The 19,788-nt window shown below is 42.4% G+C and overlaps 1 protein-coding gene across 1 annotated transcript in view; it reads right to left on the bottom strand.

Moving 5' to 3' along the window:
• Positions 1-11,595, bottom strand: part of DNAH3 (dynein axonemal heavy chain 3) — a 109,601-nt gene extending 98,006 nt beyond the window's left edge. Inside the window, exons 1-6 of the mRNA XM_084640998.1 lie at positions 11,485-11,595; positions 10,703-10,825; positions 8,030-8,131; positions 3,849-4,074; positions 2,364-2,433; positions 259-448 (exon numbers count right to left, since the gene is read on the bottom strand). Coding sequence (XP_084497124.1) covers positions 259-448; positions 2,364-2,433; positions 3,849-4,074; positions 8,030-8,131; positions 10,703-10,735 — 621 coding nt within the window. The 5' untranslated portion in view covers positions 10,736-10,825; positions 11,485-11,595. The remainder of the gene's footprint in view (positions 1-258; positions 449-2,363; positions 2,434-3,848; positions 4,075-8,029; positions 8,132-10,702; positions 10,826-11,484) is intronic.
• Positions 11,596-19,788: the final 8,193 nt, after the last annotated feature.

The following is a 19,788-nucleotide window of genomic DNA, read 5'->3' as shown; positions in this document are numbered from 1 at the left end:
GCTTGGAGAACACAGATTGAGGTGTGAAAAACTATTCAAAGAAAAAGGAAACAATTGGGAAGGACATGGAGGCAGATTTAGGGTTAAAGAAACATTTAAACACGGTTTGTGGTATATAGTTTTTATACATGCTTTGTCTGGTACATAGAAATTTTCTTCTTTTCCCAATTTAAGCCCAATTTAAGTGGGCATAACTGTACATATTCATACTCCTGATTATGATTATCATCACTTTTCTCAATTTAAAAAAGTTAATACCTCTGTATCGCTTTCCGAAGGTGACTGTTCTTGCTTATGTATCTCCTCCTCATGTTGAAGCATGACAACAAACTGTTCTTCTGGAGTCAATGGTTGGGTGTCTGAATAATGTATGATGCCTAATTCTGGACTATGTCTATCTGAATATAATGAATGTGAATCTAAACTGTACAGTTGGGTTGGTGTGGTTCTGAAACAAAAGGGCACCAGTTTAGTATACTTACAACCAGAGATGCATTCTCACAACATTCTGGCCAAATTCATGCCCTGTTTTAAAGTGGCATTATGTTGAGGATGAACATGGCCTTTTCTACAGTACTTCAACTATTCATGAAGATGTAGTACAGCCATACACCAAATTGCTTCATTGTAAACAATATACATGCTGCCTTATTCCCTAACATTGTAATATGAAAACTAGCCAATATATTACAGATATGGGCAATATATCTTACAGTATATATACACAAACCCCCAGTCTAAACTAGTCCAAATTTGGTAACCTTCTGGGCATGCTGCAAAAGACAACTGTTTGATAGGGCATTCAGAGAGGGATGGCTGATTATTTTAATGCTGCAGACTTTTAAATTGCATTGTTAATATGTGGTGGGGCACCTAGTGTCTTGGCTAGGCATCTTTTTAGTTATTTTTATATCAAAATAAACAAAACATAAAAATATGTACGGATAATTGTAATGACAAAAGTGGGTAATGTTATTATAGGCAAACTGGTAGCACCTATTATTAAGTTTGACTGACATTTTACATCAGATCCATTTTCAGCTGCGTATAATTTTGCCAAACTTTAACCATTTAGGCTGAAATTTTCCATGCCAGGTGTCTACCTGAGGTTGAATACCTATGGATAATTACAGTCAAAGTGGTTCAGCCATTTCCAAGAATGAGACTAGAGAAAAATATGTTCTGTGGGTTTTTTAACTCATGTTACAATCTGGTAATCTTTTCTTTGAGCAGCTCTAGTGTCCCATGCGTGGGGCAGGGGTTTGAAATGTGGTACAGGGTGGCCTTTGTGTCAGAAATGTCCCCTTTTTGCTGTCCCCATTAAAATCTGCCTAAATTTAGCCAAGTTATAAGCCACTGAAAAATTGCAGTTCACACATCCGCAGTAGACTTCTTAGATTTTAGAAGATAACTTCCCCAAAGACTCCATCCGCCTTGGGCATGTTCCAGCCGGGGGCTGAGTAGAACTTTCCTTGCAATTGCAGCTCTGGGCTCCTGATGGCCATGATGGTCCAGGCACCTGAACTGAGAACAGGGAGTCTATCTCTCTTTTTCTCTCAATGACCTCCCCAACCTCCACACACACTTGCAGGAGCCTGTACTGAATGCAGAGGGAAGATCTGTGGGGGGAGGGGAGAGAGACGATGGATAGAGTAGACTGGGTATAGGGGTCCCAGATGAGGAAGACTGAGACTTGGCCTGGAGGCTAGCAGCAGGGGAGTGGCGAGGAAAACTGGAACTGAATGGGCAAGAAGACTGGGACAAGGAGCCAGGGAAGGAGATTGTGACTGGGAGTCTGTAGGGACAGGGAACATAGGCAAAGGGTGGGGAGAAACGGGAACCAACTGGAGCCCAGGACATGGGAGACAGATCAGATGGGGAGTCAGGGGAAGGTGGGAACAGGTAATGTCTGGGCATAGAGATGAATTGGGAGAAAAGAAACCAGTATTTTCCCACTATCCAAAAGTACTGTATCTCTAAAAAAACTGATAGTGTAATTAAAGCATATTTCTAGTTGTCTTGTGACCTCTGCCTGTGAATATATCATCTATCTATGCACACCCCAGGGAAATGATTAATTATCACAATTCATTAAATGTGCCATCTTATATGCTAGAAGTGAAATTCATCCCTCTGCAGAGGACCAGCAAAAAGTGCCACTTAAGCTTTCTGCTGGCCCTCTCTGCTCAGGCAGGAATTTCACAAACAGATTTTATAAAAAACATAAAATTTTATTATAACTACATCCAAACTAAGAGAAAAATTAAAGCACCAGGATACCGTAAGTATGTCAAACTGCAGAGCTCTAATTCTGAGACTGATTTCACCACTCCATGTCTTTATGATCAACTATGGTACATTACCTATCAGATTCACATTTACTTATTTGTGTAAGTTTAAGCCTCTTCTCAGAAGGTGCAAATTCTTTTGAAGCTATAAGTATCAGTCAAGAAAATAATTTGTAATAAGGTTATTTCAAGTTATTGCAAAGCAGAGATACATATATTAACTACAACAGACAATGAAATAACAGAAAAATATAATCTGCACATAGAGGGCTAGGGTCCTGATTCAGCAACTTCCTTAAACACATGCTGAAGTACCTTGCTGAACTGAGGTTTAGGAAAGCATTCAGCGTGTGCTTAACCTTAGGCATGTGCTTAAGTTCCATTGACGTGAATGTTTAAGTGTTTTCCTCAATAGGAATGCTTTCGTGAAATAGGACCTATATTTCTAACTTTTACATATAGGTAGTGCAATGTAATACCTAAAGGTAGTGCGATAAAATATGAAGTTCTACCAAATTCACTATATATGACTAATTTATGGACAAGAGGCTGTTATGAGAGGCTATTCAGACATATAAATAATCAATCACCATATAATGCCTTTTCTTCAAGGAAACAGACCCTGATTATGACAGCCTTCCATTTCACATACTTTTATTCATTTGGGATGCATGTGAATTCAAGAAAACAGGTGAAGAAACAATGGTAAGAGGCTTAGTGAACCAAAACAGAGCCTACTTAAGTAGTGTGCAAGAGAAAAAGTGGATACTGAAACTCTTTTGTCAAATTCCCAAACATTTGCCAAGATGAAAAGAAAGGTAGCAACGGGCCTGGATTAACAGACAACAGCTTTAGACAAATAAAGTACCGTAAGTAATGGGAAGTTAGCATACTACATTATAGCAATCTCTCACCAATAGCAGTGGTTTATGATGAGATGCCAGAATCCTCAGAAGAAAGTTCACAAATTAAAAAGTGGATTTTAAATTGTTGTGACCTTGTGTTTGCATACCATAGAAGGCTCTTCACTTGGAAGGAGATCTTAGGTGAATAAAAGGATTCTGTTGCCCCTGCACATTATGAAAGAATCAGTCTGCTGTTGTTACTGACTACTGTTGATGACTTGATGGAAAATAAGAATTCTGGTCTGTGAAAAATTTTGAAGTTTTGAAATTTGGTTTCAGTCCACACTGAAATGAAAACAAGACATTCAGAATTTTTTGTGATAAAACATTATACCACCCTGCCTCAGAATAACCAATAGCCTGGTGATTAGGATACAGGACATAGAGGTTCAAGGCCCAGTCTCTGAACGTGAGATCTCTGGCATCCGAGATAAGTGCCCTAACCATGGAGCCATTAGCTAATCTGGCATGGGTCTCTTTCTTGCTCAAGTTCTATGAGCTAAACCTCTGGTCATTTTATATCCAACTTCACCCAAGAAAGATTAATAGAAGAGAAGGTCAGGATTACAGTGACTGCAGATTTGTACTGCTAATTAAATATGCAGAGATCAAATGAACCATTAGACAACGTGCTAATATATGCAAGTATGGATACGTGGTGAGACTGCCCTCTGCTTCACTGAACCCAACGTTGCTCTCGCCATTGCAGGGGGAACCATTTTATGCAGATCTTTCAGTTTTAGATCACGTGCAGTAAGTGTGTAGTTATTAGCTATGGAATCACTCGGGCTTCGGTAATAACGCTGTTCTTTAAATGGAACGGCCAAAGTCCATGACACTCTTTGCATCAAAGGAGGATAATAGCTGTTCTTAAGGACAAGCTGAAATTGAAAAATAGTAATATCATTAAGTCATTGGGCTATCTAAGTAGTGTCTTCCTGTAGCTAGCACAAGAATAAGTGCTATTTCTTAGCCTGAAGTCAGCCTAAAACTCTTGGCTCTACCACATCACCGACACCAGTTCACATTTGCACTGACTGCTATTTTAAAAAATCGGTATGTTTATATAACGCTCATGAAAAGTTCCAGATTGACAAGCCTGAAGAATGAAGGTATAGACAAGCAACAGTGCAGGCAGCAGCACTACAAGCTTCTCCACACTGCCCTGCCAGTGAGCCTCATCCTTGAGCAGGAAAAAACAAGGGCACATCACTCTCCACAACCACATGATCCTCGGTCAGTCTGCTGAACCAGCCACCCAGGGAGTTGGTCAGTGTCAGTTCCAGTGGTGTTTCCTGTGATGTGGAAGTTTTGTCGCTGAGAAACACTAAACAAATTTCATGCAGGCCACTGAACTGCCGTCAACTTTTGGTAGTTACCATCCTAAGCTGTAGTAACCACCGCCGTAGAGGTGAAAGTGGGTGAGCAAACCACTGAACCATTTGGTCCCTCCTTTTAAAACAGTCGGATTCAATTGTATCCTGGTGCAACTTCAGTGGACTTAGTGAAATGAACCTATTTTGATTTTGATTTTTTACAACATGCTGAAGATCATATGCAATACACAAATGAGCAGTAAACTAAAAACAAATCGTTTATTTTTAAAGTCAACATTCATATCAGACGATTGGTCAATTTTTTTTGATGGAATAATTTTCCATTTGAAAATGTAGTTGTCAAAATCAAAGCGTTTTCCATGAATATACAAAATATCAATGAAAATATCAATGCAAACATGTTGAAACTATTCAAAAGGGAGAATTTTGTTTCTACTTTATCATTTTGTTTCATTCCGACTTTGTTTCATTTCAACCTTTAATTTTTTGAATTTTAACTTTTATTTTAATATCTATAATCTTTAATATTATATACTAATGTTTTGCATTATCAAAAATGTTTCAAGAAGGCTCTTTTGATATATCTGAATCAAAATATTTCAGAATTTCCCTTCTACAAAATATTTTGAGATTCCAACTTGTCCTGATTCACGATGAAAACAAATTTTGGAATATTGCAATTTCCTGTGAGGGAGAAATTCCATTTTCAGACCAGCACTAGTTATGATGTTTATACTCTGGAATCATTTTACTGGTAAAAGTCACACAAACCTGAGATGAAAATACCATAACCAATATTTTTCTTTAGTTTCTCCAGTTTAAAGAATAACCCATGTAAAAAATACATTTAGTTGATTTTCATCATCAAGTATATATTTTATTTACTCATTGGTTTGATTTATAGCCAGCATAGTGATGCTTTTACATGTATTCCAACTTTGTCTTGATGTATAATATATTCTAACAATGGCAATTTAGAATGAACAACTGATTTGTTATATGACTGTATATGGTAATATTCTTGAAATACGAATGGTGTTCTTAACTTATTTCAGTCATTATTGGAACTTCATTGAATAATTGGAAAATGTGTCTGAAATGTAGACTGTTGTGGAAAAAAATAAATAATGTTGGGCTTTCGGCAGCAGAAAAAAGCTTCTACAGCTTGTGTCCCCTGAAGAATTGACTACTGGCCTTCTAAGCTACTGTATCAGACACGGAAGCTGTGCTTTACTTAGAGGAAGAAACAGTCCCCTTGCTGGCAGCCAGGAAATGCCACATTAGACATCAAAAAGAAAAGGAGGATTTGTGGCACCTTAGAGACTAAACAATTTATTTGAGCATAAGCTTTCGTGAGCTACAGCTCACTTCATCGGAGTGATGAAGTGAGCTGTAGCTCACAAAAGCTTATGCTCAAATAAATCTCTAAGGTGCCACAAGTACTCCTTTTCTTTTTGCGGATACAGTCTAAGACGGCTGCTACTCTGAAACCTGTCATTAGACATCATGTAGTTGTATCTATCTGCCCCCTTCTGAGGACACAATCTGTCACTTCACACAGCCTGACTAGCATATATGGCAAACAAGCCAATCTGGCTCACGGGAATGACAGTTGGGGACAGAGGTGATTTTTATTTTTCCCGGTGAGTGCTCCACCCCCGCTCTGCCCTGAGGCCCTACCCTCGCTCTGCGTCTCCCCAGCCCCTCCCTTGACACTCCATCCTCTCCACCTCTTCCCGCTCCTGCTCCAGCACGTCTCCCAAGGCCCAGCCCTCAGCCCACCTCTTCCCGCCCCCACTCTGGCCCCTCCCCAAAGCCCCCCAGCAACTCGCTGCTTTGCGCCCTCTCCTGAGCACCTCCGCCAGCTGCCAAACAGCTGATTGGCGGTCTCCACTGAACAGCTGTGGCTTGTGAGAGCTGAGCACCCCCTATTTTTTTTCCCATGGGTGCTTGAACCCTAGAGCACCCAAGGAGTTGGCGCTTATGGTTGGGGAGACACTGTCTCTTCCTTTCATAACATCCTCCTGATCCTGTATCACTCTTAGAGCCTGATCCTGCATACACTTACACACATGTCTTTAATGGGGCCTTATCAATCAATACATGTATCAACAAATTATTTAATAGGCTTTATCTTAGGCCATCTCCGTTTCATTTCTTCTCTTTTTTTCCTACATTTTTGTAACTTTGAATTTTTCCTCATCCTCCCCAATTCTCTATCCCTTCAAGCCCTCTTCAAGCAGTGCTATAAAGGGATCTACTCTGTTAATCAGCTGAGAGAAGAGGAAATGTTTGCAACACTTATGCCTAAATGCTTGTGTAACACCAACAGGCCGGGTTGGCGGGTGGGATCAAACTTGGGATCTCTAGAGCTTAGTGCATAAGCCTCTACTGCATGAGCTAAAAGCCATATGACCCTTAGCTAAGGCTGTAGAGCAGATCATTAATCTCTCTCTCTAAGTGGTCTCAGTGCCACCAGATGGGACAGAGCACCACACCTAGATTGTTCCCTCTGTTAAACTTATGTCCTGTAGTCCCAATTTTAATGGGAAGGCTCATATATATAAAGGCTGTGGGATGGGATCAGGTAGTAGATTCCTTACAAAATATTTTCACACCTAGAGAGAGGAAATGCTCATGCCTATACAGTATGAATGTTCTTCAGATCACGGTTTCTATAGCTCCCATTTTAAATGCATATTCCACTTCTCACATTTCATCCCGCTTAACCTTTCCTCACCTAATAAAATAATGCAATGAAAACATAGCTATTTGCTTTTTCACCTCCCTTTGCATGACATCATTACTAGCATCAAGTTTTTAATAATTTAAAATAGCTTTTTTTAATAGGTTCTTGACATCCTGCCTTCTATTCCCTCTCTTTTCTTTCCATTCCCTTGGGAGCTGCAATTAAACATGACTGCTCAGCTGGCCATCACCATATGACCTCTGGAAAGGCAGATTATTAAGACATGAAGTAACTTCCTTCCATTTGTGTTACTGATGCAACATTTTTTCTTCCCCAGTCTATCATGAGCTTCAGTAAAAAATGATAATGATACAGTTGGCCAATTTACAATAGATGATAAAACCACATTACAACTCCTGTTGTGGGTTTTTCTTATGATCGATGTGGTTAATCTTATCAGTAAGGAAACAGGCATTCCTACTGCTGTTAAAGTGCACTCATACTCCCTAAAATCTCTTTTGAAAGTTCACAGGCTGTATTCTATTCAGTTTCTTATACCTCGCCCATCACCATGGTAGCTGAGAGCTTTTCAAAAGAGTTTTCAGTAATGTAACTAGCATAGGTAACTAGGCTCTTGTATAATTATATAATATTTGGAAAGGGGGAGAGTTAGATGAATCTAAAACCTGATTAGCAGCCTAGCCTGCCCTTTTACCTCATCATCAGCTTAAAACCTGAAAATATCCAATGCCTGCAGGCATTCCAGTACTCTACTTAAAAGTTTTATTTGGGAGAAAAGATGACACATACCTGATACAGTTCTGAGGGTTCTGTTTTGGTTGAAGCCGGCAGAGGTGGCAACTCTGGTATCCCTTTGGAATAACTCATATTATACACAGAATTATTTTGGGACTAGAGAGAATAAAAATATGTTTTACAAAAAGATTTTGAACTGCACCATTTGACAAAGGACTTTATTCATGGAGGATGGAGTCACTTGAAGAATAGTATGTTGCAACTGTTCTAACGTAAGAGAAAACGGATATTCTTACTCAGAGCAAATCAGGTTTTCTGGCAGCACTGTCATCTTTGACCTCTTCACAGCCTTAGCAGAAATATGTCTATTTCAAAGAAAAACCTGACTTTGGAAGCATCTTTCACTGGTGGATAAAAACTCTGGAGCAAAAGCTGATATTCCAAAATTTAGGTTTAATTAAAAACAACAACAACAAAGTGCTCATGTTAGAAAAAATATTAAAGTGTTTATCAAAGTCTGCCTCAAGACACAGATGGCTCACACAGTTAGGTGTAGCCAACAGGACCACAAGGAAATGACATGGCCAGCATGACTTCCAACCTCTATTGACTTCCCTGTGCATTAGATACCCATTTTGTAGCTAGGTGAACTGCAAGCAGCATTTCACTGTAAGATCAAACAAGACTCAGACCCACACCCTTCAGGATCCTGGTCAAGCACCTGAACCAGTCAGCCACCACACCTGTTTTGCTTTGAATGTTTGCTCTAGCAGGTTTGGAACCAACTAAATATTGCAGCATTGTAACAGTGAATGTATACCAGAAAGTGAAACTGACTAATGCTTGTCTAAGTTGAGTGAAATGCAAAAGGTAAATACAGGGCTTTTACTGGGCGAAGGAAATTAGAGTTCAAAAATTATTTCAATTTCAATTCAGGGAATCAAGAACTTTACAACTCCATAGGACACTGTGCTGCCAGGATACAGAAGAACAGAAAACAGAGTAGAGGGATGGGCTCTTCACATGTGCACTAAAACCCATAGGATTTCAGTGTTGGTTGAATGCATCCGATGAAGTGAGCTGTAGCTCACAAAAGCTTATGCTCAAATAAATTTGTTAGTCTCTAAGGTGCCACAAGTACTCCTTTTCTTTTTGCGAACACAGACTAACACGGCTGCTACTCTGAAATGTGGATTTCAGAACATTTAGCAAGTCACAGAAACATTTCCTCAGCAGCCCCCTTGAGGGGCTGATGTGCTGAGACAGCTTTCTGGCATTCCATGTGGAATTTTCTCAATACATTTCCCCCTCTTATAATTTCTTCTCTGTGTGCAGGGTTCAGGAGGTGCCCAAGGAAATTATATAAAACGAAACTAGCAGCAAAGAATGGTGGACTCGCAGGCTCTAAAATTTTACATTGTTTTATTTTTGAATGCAAGTTTTTTTGTACATAATTCTACATTTGTAAGTTCAACTTTCATGATAAAGAGATTGCACTATAGTACTTGTATTTGGCAAATTGAAAAATACTTTTTTGTTTTGTTTTTTTACTGTGCAAATACTTGTAATCAAAAATAAATATAAAGTGAGCACTTTACACTTTGTATTCTGTGTTGTAATTGAAATCAATATATTTGAAAATGTAGAAAACATCCAAAAATATTGAAATAAATGTTATTCTATTATTGTTTAACAATGCGATTAATAGTGATTAATTTTTTTAACCACTTGACAGCCCAAATATATATATATATATATATAAACCCAGGTAACATTCCATATGGAGCTAGGAAGAACATTAAAGGATTACAGAAAGCTATAGTACCATACTGCAACAACTATTGTTTGGATTCTTCCAACTCTATATCCCTTAAAAGAGCCATAAAACCCAACTACAGCAGATGGGTAAGTGATACCAGAAACATGTAACATTCAAGTGCACTGTATTTGAAGGCCAGTGCATTAAATCACCATCAAAAGGGCACGTATTATCAGTTATAATTACACTTCCAGAATGTATTATTATTTCTATAGGATGTTTCTTTGATACATTTTGTAGCAAGAGGCTATTGACTCTTGATCCATGTGGCTATAGCAGAGAGACAGTCCCAACTGTATACAGCCAATCAAATTCCTTCTTTTTTGACACCCAGTGAAGAGCTCATTTATAAATCGGATTTATAAAAGAAGGAAGCTGATTGACCTCCATAAACTATTCTCCAGCACACAAATATACAAGATAAATCATAGTTTTGGGCCATACTCCATGGTCCTTAATCAAGCAAAACTCCACTGAAGTCATCAGGAATTTCACTTGATTAAAGACTGCAGAATTTATTGGCGTTTTTTGTTTGTTTGTTTGTTTGTTTTTAAAGTGAACAAACAATAGAGTTTATTAGGAGTTTGTTCTTCCTTAAAGTTCCAGGAGTTGGTAGGAAAGTGAATATTCCTGCTAAGGCAGCTCTTGACATGCTATAAAAGCCATTCCAAAAATTAATATCCTTTTAACAGCGTGCTTGAGCTATATTACCTTTTCAGAGGGAATACTTTACAGAGGCTAACGTGTGATTAATATTTAACCACATGGAGCTTCTTTTAACACTCTGATCTGTAACCAGCAGTAAGGATCGTGAAGAATCCTTAATGATAAAGTGCCAATTGTGTTCAAGGTTTTCAAATTTCATTGTGAATACTTCACAGAGCCCCAACAATAAATCACTCACTTACCCTCAGGAGCCTTGGAGTCTGTGTTGGCTTCATTGTAAACTTTGGTCAAATTGTTTCTTGTTTGTTAAAATGTACAGATTAGGTCAATATTTTTCTTAAAATAAATGAGCTCGTATTAGCTACCTGCATACAGAAAATTAGGGAAATAGTTTCAGGACAGAGTTTCCATTAAGGAGACTAGAGAAAGTGTTAAAATAGATGCCTGCCTTCCAGACAACCCAACAGCTGGAAGGAAACAGCTCTCTTCAAACTCCTTCCACCTGTCTCTTCCTCAAGTTGTCTTCTCCCTCTCCCATGCTGCCCACACTAAGATCTCTTCTCCCTGCTACACAAGCTCTCTTCCTTTTCTACCCCACTTCAAGCTCACTTTTTCCCTGCACCTCATCTCAAACTCTCTTCTATCCCCCTCCAGCTGTCCCAAGCTTTCTTCCACTCACCTCCTTCCTTAAGCTCTCTAGCTTCCACTGCTCCCACCCCCAGGTCTCTTCTCTGCTTCCTTCCATGCCAAGCTCCTTTCTCCCCCCCCCCCCCACCTACCCCATATTCTTTCCCCTTCCCTTCCACGCTGCCTCCCACCTACTCCTTTTCGAATGCCACAAATGTGTGGGTTTAAGTAAACAATTTCACACACATTTATTGCTGTGAAAAGTGAACAAACATCAAAGTGTGAAGGAGACAGAGAGACAGACAATGCCCACTAAGCCTCTTCCTAATTTAGTTTTTTTCGGGGGGGGGCAGCGGGGGGGGGAAGGGAGAGGAACGGGGCAGAGGAGATTTGGTACCTGGTTTGCTTCTTATCCACCTTCCTGCCTGGCTGCAGCTCCTAATGCAAGTGAACTTCTCTGACACTCTGCCTTTCACTTCTCAGCCTGGTAGCCAAGGTGACAGCATTTTTGTTGCTAGGAGACATAAGAATGACTCCTTTTCCCCCTCCCTGCTTTCCCCCTCCTCCACAATGGCTGAAGAAAAACTCCTCCCAGTGTAATCTTATGTACTGCTGTAGCCAGGAAGGAATGGTTCAGGAATCAGTGTCACTGCTATCAGCTTGTTTGCTATTATATTGTTGAAAATTACAGGGATGTTTTGGGACAGATTACGGTTACCTGGGGTAGGGCTGGGGGAGCCACCTATCCAGCAGATTTCAGAGTAACAGCCGTGTTAGTCTGTATTCGTAAAAAGAAAAGGAGGACTTGTGGCACCTTAGAGACTAACCAATTTATTAGAGCATAAGCTTTCGTGAGCTACAGCTCACTTCCTCAGATCCAGCAGAGGAGAGGCAAATCAAAAACCTCAGATCTGAAAGGGAAAAAACATAGGGATTCAAATCCCTGAATCCAAACTTCTCCAGGCACTTTTTATTCTGGTTCCAAACCAAAATCCATGGGATCCCAGAAATTTGGGTTCAGATGTGGGTGCTTGAACCCCTGTGCTGCCCCAGCAGATTCATCCTGCTCCCCTCAGACCCACCTCCCATCCACTTATCTTTCACCATCTTCAGAGAGAGAATCCTGGTATTCTGACTCTCCTCACCATCCAAGTTATTCAGAAGCTCCAGAGTGGTCACTACCCTACACTGAGCCTGGTACCTCTCCTCTCCCAACCCCTCAAGAGGGCTCTGGCAGCCACATGCCTCCCAATGGGTCTTCTGAAAATGATAAAAGACAAAAATACAACATCACCTCTGGATGAAACTTTTTCACAAAGCATTCCCTCTATATGCGACCTCTTAGTCCTCATCCTGAAAGGAAACCTGCACACCTTCAAAAGATGAGCCTGGAAGTTTAAATTCATAACTTTGCTAGTAAATATCATGGACTGAATAGAGTCACTGGATTTATTACAAGCATCTACAACCCCTCCCTCCCCCGTGACTGGAGAGATGTTAACAGGCCACTTCACCTTGAATGATCCCTTGAAATATGTGTTAACTACTATGTTAAACAAACTGTTCCACTTTATATTTAGCTGTGACACTGACATTTCCCAGACCTGAAAAAGAGCTCTGTGTAAGCTCAAAAGCTTGTCTCGCTCACCTACAGAAGTTGGTCCAATAAATGATATTAGCTGCTGACCCACCTTGTCTCTCTAATATTCTGGAGAACCAACATGGCTCCAACAGCACTGCATACCCTTTAATAATGTCAGATATGAATATTTTTAGTAGTCTTAGCAAAACACTCTTACCTTTCTCTCTCTCTCTCACTCCTGTCTTTGAGTATTTCTTTTTTGCTGTGCATCTTTGAGTCCAGAGCCTAATATAGGCAATGGAGCAAATTATGAGCTGATTTAGGCCCCCATCCTTCAATTTAATAAATGGACAGATCCTTACACCTGTACAGTCTGTCTGAAGTCAATAGGTCTCTTCAAGGGCACAGGGTTCCATTGAGTCTGTTAAAGCGGCTCATTCATAAAGCTTCATTTTATTTTAACAAGACTGTTGCAGAATCTATACAGAATATGCAAGGGAACTTGAAAGGATTTTCCGCCCCCCAATATAGTGTGCATATTAAAAGGGCAGTATACGGTCATGTATTTTTTTAAAAAAAGTTTTCATCTATGTTACTAACCACCTTTGATTGCTAAAGCCCCAATCCTCTGTGAAACTCCTTGAAGTATCAGGGTGCAAAATGAATTTTAAAAATCTAATTTACTTTTCACGAGCTGGGATAGTTAAACTAGATAGGTCAGTTTCACTCTCGTGATCAATCAGTTTCACTGTCAGGTTCCCATGCCCTAACACAACTCTGCGATGTTTCGGTTACAAACACTATGGAAGAATTTTTAAATCTAATAAAAAAAATTCTATTTTCATTGACAATTTTTTTAAAAAATAGTGAAACCAATTATTTTCAGTTTTGCAACAGTCTCAATGATGACTAAAAAGTGCTAATCAGAAACTTGAATATTTTGCACATTTCTGAACATACTTAGCACTAAAACGTCCATAGAGCGTAAGGAACTAACAAAGGAAAATTCGGGCATTCAGATCCTGCATCTGCCACCAGCGTAATGAACCCATAAACACCCAGCAACTTCCATTTCACTATACTTCATACTAAACCACTCAGAAATTCACAGCAGCATTGGGAAAACCCTCAGCTACTCCTACTCTGAAGGCAGAAAATTTTGTAGCTCTAGAAGTTGCAGGATTAACAATATGTAGTTCAGCAGTTCCAAGAGCATCCAGTAGTAGGCAGGTTTCAGAGTAACAGCTGTGTTAGTCTGTCTTCGCAAAAAGAAAAGGAGTACTTGTGGCACCTTAGAGACTAACCAATTTATTTGAGCATGAGCTTTCGTGAGCTACAGCTCACTTCATCGGATACATACCGTGGAAACTGCAGAAGACATTATATACACACAGAGACCATGAAACAATACCTCCTCCCACCCACTGTCCTGCTGGTAATAGCTTATCTAAAGTGATCATCAAGTTGGGCCATTTCCAGCACAAATCCAGGTTTTCTCACCCTCCACCCCCCCCCACACACAAACTCACTCTCCTGCTGGTAATAGCCCATCCAAAGTGACCACTCTCTTCACAATGTGTATGACAATCAAGGTGGGCCATTTCCTGCACAAATCCAGGTTCTCTCACTCCCTCACCCCCCTCCAAAAACCACACACACAAACTCACTCTCCTGCTGGTAATAGCTTATCCAAAGTGATCACTCTCCCTACAATGTGCATGATAATCAAGTTGGGCCATTTCCAGCACAAATCCAGGTTTTCTCACCCCCCCACCCCCATACACACACAAACTCACTCTCCTGCTGGTAATAGCTCATCCAAAGTGACCACTCTCCCTACAATGTGCATGGTAATCAAGGTGGGCCATTTCCAGCACAAATCCAGGCTTTCTCACCCCCCTCCCTCCCCCGGAAACACACACACACACCCAAACTCACTCTCCTGCTGGCAATAGCTCATCCAAACTGACCACTCTCCAAGTTTAAATCCAAGTTTAACCAGAACATCTGGGGCGGGGGGGGGGGTAGGAAAAAACAAGGGGAAATAGGCTACCTTGCATAATGACTTAGCCACTCCCAGTCTCTATTTAAGCCTAAATTAATAGTATCCAATTTGCAAATGAATCCCAATTCAGCAGTTTCTCGCTGGAGTCTGGATTTGAAGTTTTTTTGTTGTAAGATAGCGACCTTCATGTCTGTGATTGCGTGACCAGAGAGATTGAAGTGTTCTCCGACTGGTTTATGAATGTTATAATTCTTGACATCTGATTTGTGTCCATTTATTCTTTTACGTAGAGACTGTCCAGTTTGACCAATGTACATGGCAGAGGGGCATTGCTGGCACATGATGGCATATATCACATTGGTGGATGTGCAGGTGAACGAGCCTCTGATAGTGTGGCTGATGTTATTAGGCCCTGTGATGGTGTCCCCTGAATAGATATGTGGGCACAGTTGGCAACGGGCTTTGTTGCAAGGATAGGTTCCTGGGTTAGTGGTTCTGTTGTGTGGTATTGGTTGTTGGTGAGTATTTGCTTCAGGTTGCGGGGCTGTCTGTAGGCAAGGACTGGCCTGTCTCCCAAGATTTGTGAGAGTGTTGGGTCATCCTTCAGGATAGGTTGTAGATCCTTAATAATGCGTTGGAGGGGTTTTAGTTGGGGGCTGAAGGTGACGGCTAGTGGCATTCTGTTATTTTCTTTGTTAGGCCTGTCCTGTAGTAGGTGACTTCTGGGAACTCTTCTGGCTCTATCAATCTGTTTCTTCACTTCCACAGGTGGGTATTGTAGTTGTAAGAAAGCTTGACAGAGATCTTGTAGGTGTTTGTCTCTGTCTGAGGGGTTGGAGCAAATGCGGTTGTATCGCAGAGCTTGGCTGTAGACGATGGATCGTGTGGTGTGGTCAGGGTGAAAGCTGGAGGCATGTAGGTAGGAATAGCGGTCAGTAGGTTTCCGGTATAGGGTGGTGTTTATGTGACCATTGTTTATTAGCACTGTAGTGTCCAGGAAGTGGATCTCTTGTGTGGACTGGACCAGGCTGAGGTTGATGGTGGGATGGAAATTGTTGAAATCATGGTGGAATTCCTCAAGGGCAGTGATCCATCCTTATTCTAGCCCATTCATTACAATATCATACCAAGTTCCTTACCAAAATTCTTCCCACTCTATATCTTGTTTTGCCAACTTGCACGACTTTATTAGGAGTCTCATGATGTTTGGTGTTCTACTTAAAGGCCAAGTTCCGGGAGTAAAGAGGGATTACATGAGCAGCTCAGCCTTTATTTATGATTTTTAAATAACTTTATATCTCTAATTTTTGAAAAAAAATTGAAAATGTTACCAGAGTGTACTGAAAGGCTCACAAATCAAATAGCAAATAAAATAAACCCCAGTTTTAAAAAAAAACCTCATGATGTTTAAGACAATTGTATGATTTTTTTTAAAGGATCTGACATGGTTTTTGAATGTCTGGACTTGGCAATACTGTACACTTCTGTTATGGAGTGTGCTGTCTGTCATTGTCTAGCAGGCTGCTACCATCCACCCCAGAGTTTTCTTTATTTCAGGAGTGAAGCTGTATCCCACATTAGGGATCTTTCCCCACTGTTGGGGACACTTGGCACTACACTAGGTAACTCGGGAGGGTGGAAGACCACGAGTGTTGATGAAGCCCTCCTGCTCTAGGCCAGGATAAACCAAGGCCCCTTTGCTTCTTGAACCCTCTGTGATCCTGCATAACACTGAGGAAGCTAGCACACAAACAGACAGGTTTGCACACGGCTCGTCAGCCAAGGCCAGCTTCGGCCTGGGAAACAGATAGATAAGGCAGAAATGTTTAGCAAAAACTGGTAACAAACAGGACCAAATAAGGCAAGGCTCAGGCAATGCTACTGAGGAAAAACACAACTGGCTGCTTTAGCTGATTGGCTACAGTATTGTATGGGGCAACAGGTAATTGGTTGCATAAGCTTGTGTAGTGAAGTAGGAAAAGGTATAAAATGTATACTGGAATCTGCTGCATTGGGGCAGGATTTGAGACAGCTCAGTCTCCCTGCGCCCTATTTGGAGCTCCAAATAAATCTCTCTGCTTCTCCACCCCGTTGTGGTCATTGGCGCGATGCATACCGGGCAACAAACCCAGCTGTTGCTTGCCTCGGGCACTCTGTGCCGGCAACAATTCTTGGCGTCCCTGGGTGGGCCTCAAGGCTGCTATTTAGCCTTGCCCAGACCCCTCCCGGCGGTCGAGGATTGCGGCGACAACCGACACCCAGCACACACTGGTGAGTTCATTGGGAGGCCTCAGGGCAGACACGATTTGCTCGACCCCGGAGGGCACAACGGTGCAACGCGCCCCTATAGTGGAGAAGCAACTGCAGGCGTCGGTGAGGAACCGGTCCTGTGGAAAAAGTAGGAACAGTCCAGTGGGCTGGACTTTCTCTGTTAAGATCTGGGGACACCCAGAGTCGTTCGGGACAGGGACAGGGACAGAGTACTACAGGCAGGGCACGGTGTACGCCCCTAGAATGCATTCTAGCAAACAGGAAAGCGTTTGGATCAGATCCAATGACTAAAAGCAAATTGAAAAGGTTTTGTACAGTAGACTGGCCTCAATATCGGCTAGAGGACCAGGAACGGTGGCCACCGGGAGGATCAATCAATTATAATACGATCCTCCAATTAGTTTTGTTTTGTGAGCGAACGGGTAAATGGAATGAACATCTGTATGCACAAGCGTTTATGGCTTTAAGAAATAGAACAGACATTCTACAGAGCTGTAATTTGACTCCGACAGGACCGGTAGTAGCTAATGATAGCCCCCAGACCCCGCCCCCCACTGTTGCAGATTCGGTGTCCCCTTCGGCCCCCACACCCCCACCTTATAAGGGTAGGATGCCTCGGGTTACAGAGATTGCCCCCTCGGTGGGACTCTATCCTTTGCTTACCAAGACTGTTGTGGCTCACCCAGGGGCAGACAGACATCAGGCTACCACCATGCAAGTTTACACCCATGTGCCATTCAATCCAATAGACCTAGCAGCTTTTAAAACACAAGCTGGGGAATTCTCCACGAACCCAAGCCGGTTTATTTCAGTCTTTGAGGGGTACCTCAGTAGTCACAAGCCGGATTGGGATGACTGTAATATCCTCCTGAGAACCCTGTTGTCTGAGGTGGAGCGGAATCAGGTTACAGCTAAGGCAAGGGGAGCGTCAGCTTTCAAGCGAAAGAAAGGAAGCTATCTGTCAAGTCCCTACCCCAAGCACTCGTAAACGGCTCAGAGCTTTTCTGGGTATGGCAGGCTTTTGCAAGATCTGGATCCCAGAGTTTGGACTATGGGCTAAACCGTTATATGACTGTGTCAAGGGAATGGATCACGACCCCTTTCACTGGTCCCCAGAAGCCGACAGGGCATTTAAAATCCTAAAAAGGAAGCTGATGGAAGCTCCAGCCCTGGGTCTGCCGGATCTCTAACGAAAAGGGGTGGCTCTGGGAGTGCTAGCCCAATTGTTAGGGACCTGGAAACATCCCGTGGCTTATTTTTCTAAGCAACTGGATCAGGTTGCAAAGGGTTGGCCGGCATGTTTACGGGCAGTCGCAGCTACTGCCCTAGTGCTTGAGGAAGCTAACGCTGGGAGGGGTTATGCAAATCTAAACTCCCCATATGGTCCGAGCCCTGCTAGACACCAAGGGTGGGCTCTGGCTCACCCAGGCTCAGATTGCTCAGTATCAGGCTAAGCTGTTATAGAACCCCTAGGTCACCCTGCAGTCTTGCCCCTCCCTTAACCCAGCCACCCTCTTGCCAGAAACAGAGGAACAGGAACACAACTGTTTAGAGATCATAGATGCCCAATACTCCAGCTGCCAGGACTTAAAGGATCAGCCGCTCCCAAATGCAGATTATGAATAGTACACTGATGGTAGCAGCATTGTCATGGAGGGGCAAAGGAGGGTGGGTTATGCTGTCGTGCTGAGGATGCCCACATGCATACCCTCATCCCATCAGTGGGGGAGCTTTTAACCCCTCAGTACTCTGGGGAAGAGAGGAAACTAGCTGACAAACTCGGTCTTCAGGAAAAAGAGGGATGGCTTCATTCTCCGGAAGGGAAGATCCTCCTACCAAAGGGCCTGATCCGGCCAGTACTGCAGCAGCTACACCAAAGTGTGCCAAGAAGCCTCCTGCAATGGCCCAATGCTCTACCCCTTGTCCTACTCCATGTCCGCGCTCTCCCAAAGGGTAGATTAGGGCTCAGTCCCTTTGAAATTATGTTTGGAAGGGCATGGCCTATGAATGGGACACCGGTTCTGGCAGGGGAGTGGGAAATGGGGTGTGTTTTTTTTGTCTCAGTACATGTGCTCTCTGTCTGCTGTTCTCTCTTCTCTCCGCAGGTATACCAAAGACTTCCAGCCTCTTCCATTGGATACCCCTGTCCACTCCTTGCAGCCAGGTGACTCCGTGCTTGTTCATACCTGGAAGGACGAGCCTCTCCAAGAGAAGTGGAAGGGACCCCACACCGTCCTGCTGGTTTCCCACACGGCGGCAAAGGTCAAGGGACACAAAAACTGGATCCATTACTCTCGCCTGAAGGTGGTGTCTACTCCTTCCCTGGCATCAGTGGTCCCTGTATGCCACCCCCCAACCCATTAGTGAGGAAGATAGATTCAGTTTGATCCTTCTCCCAGCATACGGGGTGGGTAGATTGGCCAAGCTCTATCGCCAGCTCTCTGTATTCCTCACCAAGTTCGCCAGTGATACCTTGGCCATAGAGAGGAGCCTCAACACGGAACTTTATCAACTCCGGTTGTTGTCCCTGCAAAACCGCCAAGCCCTAGATTACCTTTTGGCTGCACAGGGCAGGGTGTGTGCCCTGATTGGGGATGAATGCTGTACGTATGTCCCAGAAAATTCATAGGATATTAACAAGCACATCCTGTCAGCCGAACAGGCCCTTAACCAGTGGAAAGCCCAGGAAAGAAAGCCCACTATCTTTGCCTCACTCTGGGGATGTCTGCCCGACCTGGGGGGAGGCATTGTTCGTCTCCTGGTCACAGGTGCCGTGTTGTGTATTATCATTCTCCTCTTGCTTGCCTGTTGTAAAGCACTCATATACAAGATATGTGCCTCCC

This window comes from Lepidochelys olivacea (genome assembly GCF_965140295.1).
Source record: "Lepidochelys olivacea isolate rLepOli2 genome assembly, chromosome: 10".
Lineage (NCBI taxonomy): Eukaryota > Metazoa > Chordata > Testudines > Cheloniidae > Lepidochelys > Lepidochelys olivacea.
Note: the sequence above shows the minus strand (reverse complement) of the source record. Positions and strands in the feature narration are given on the sequence as shown.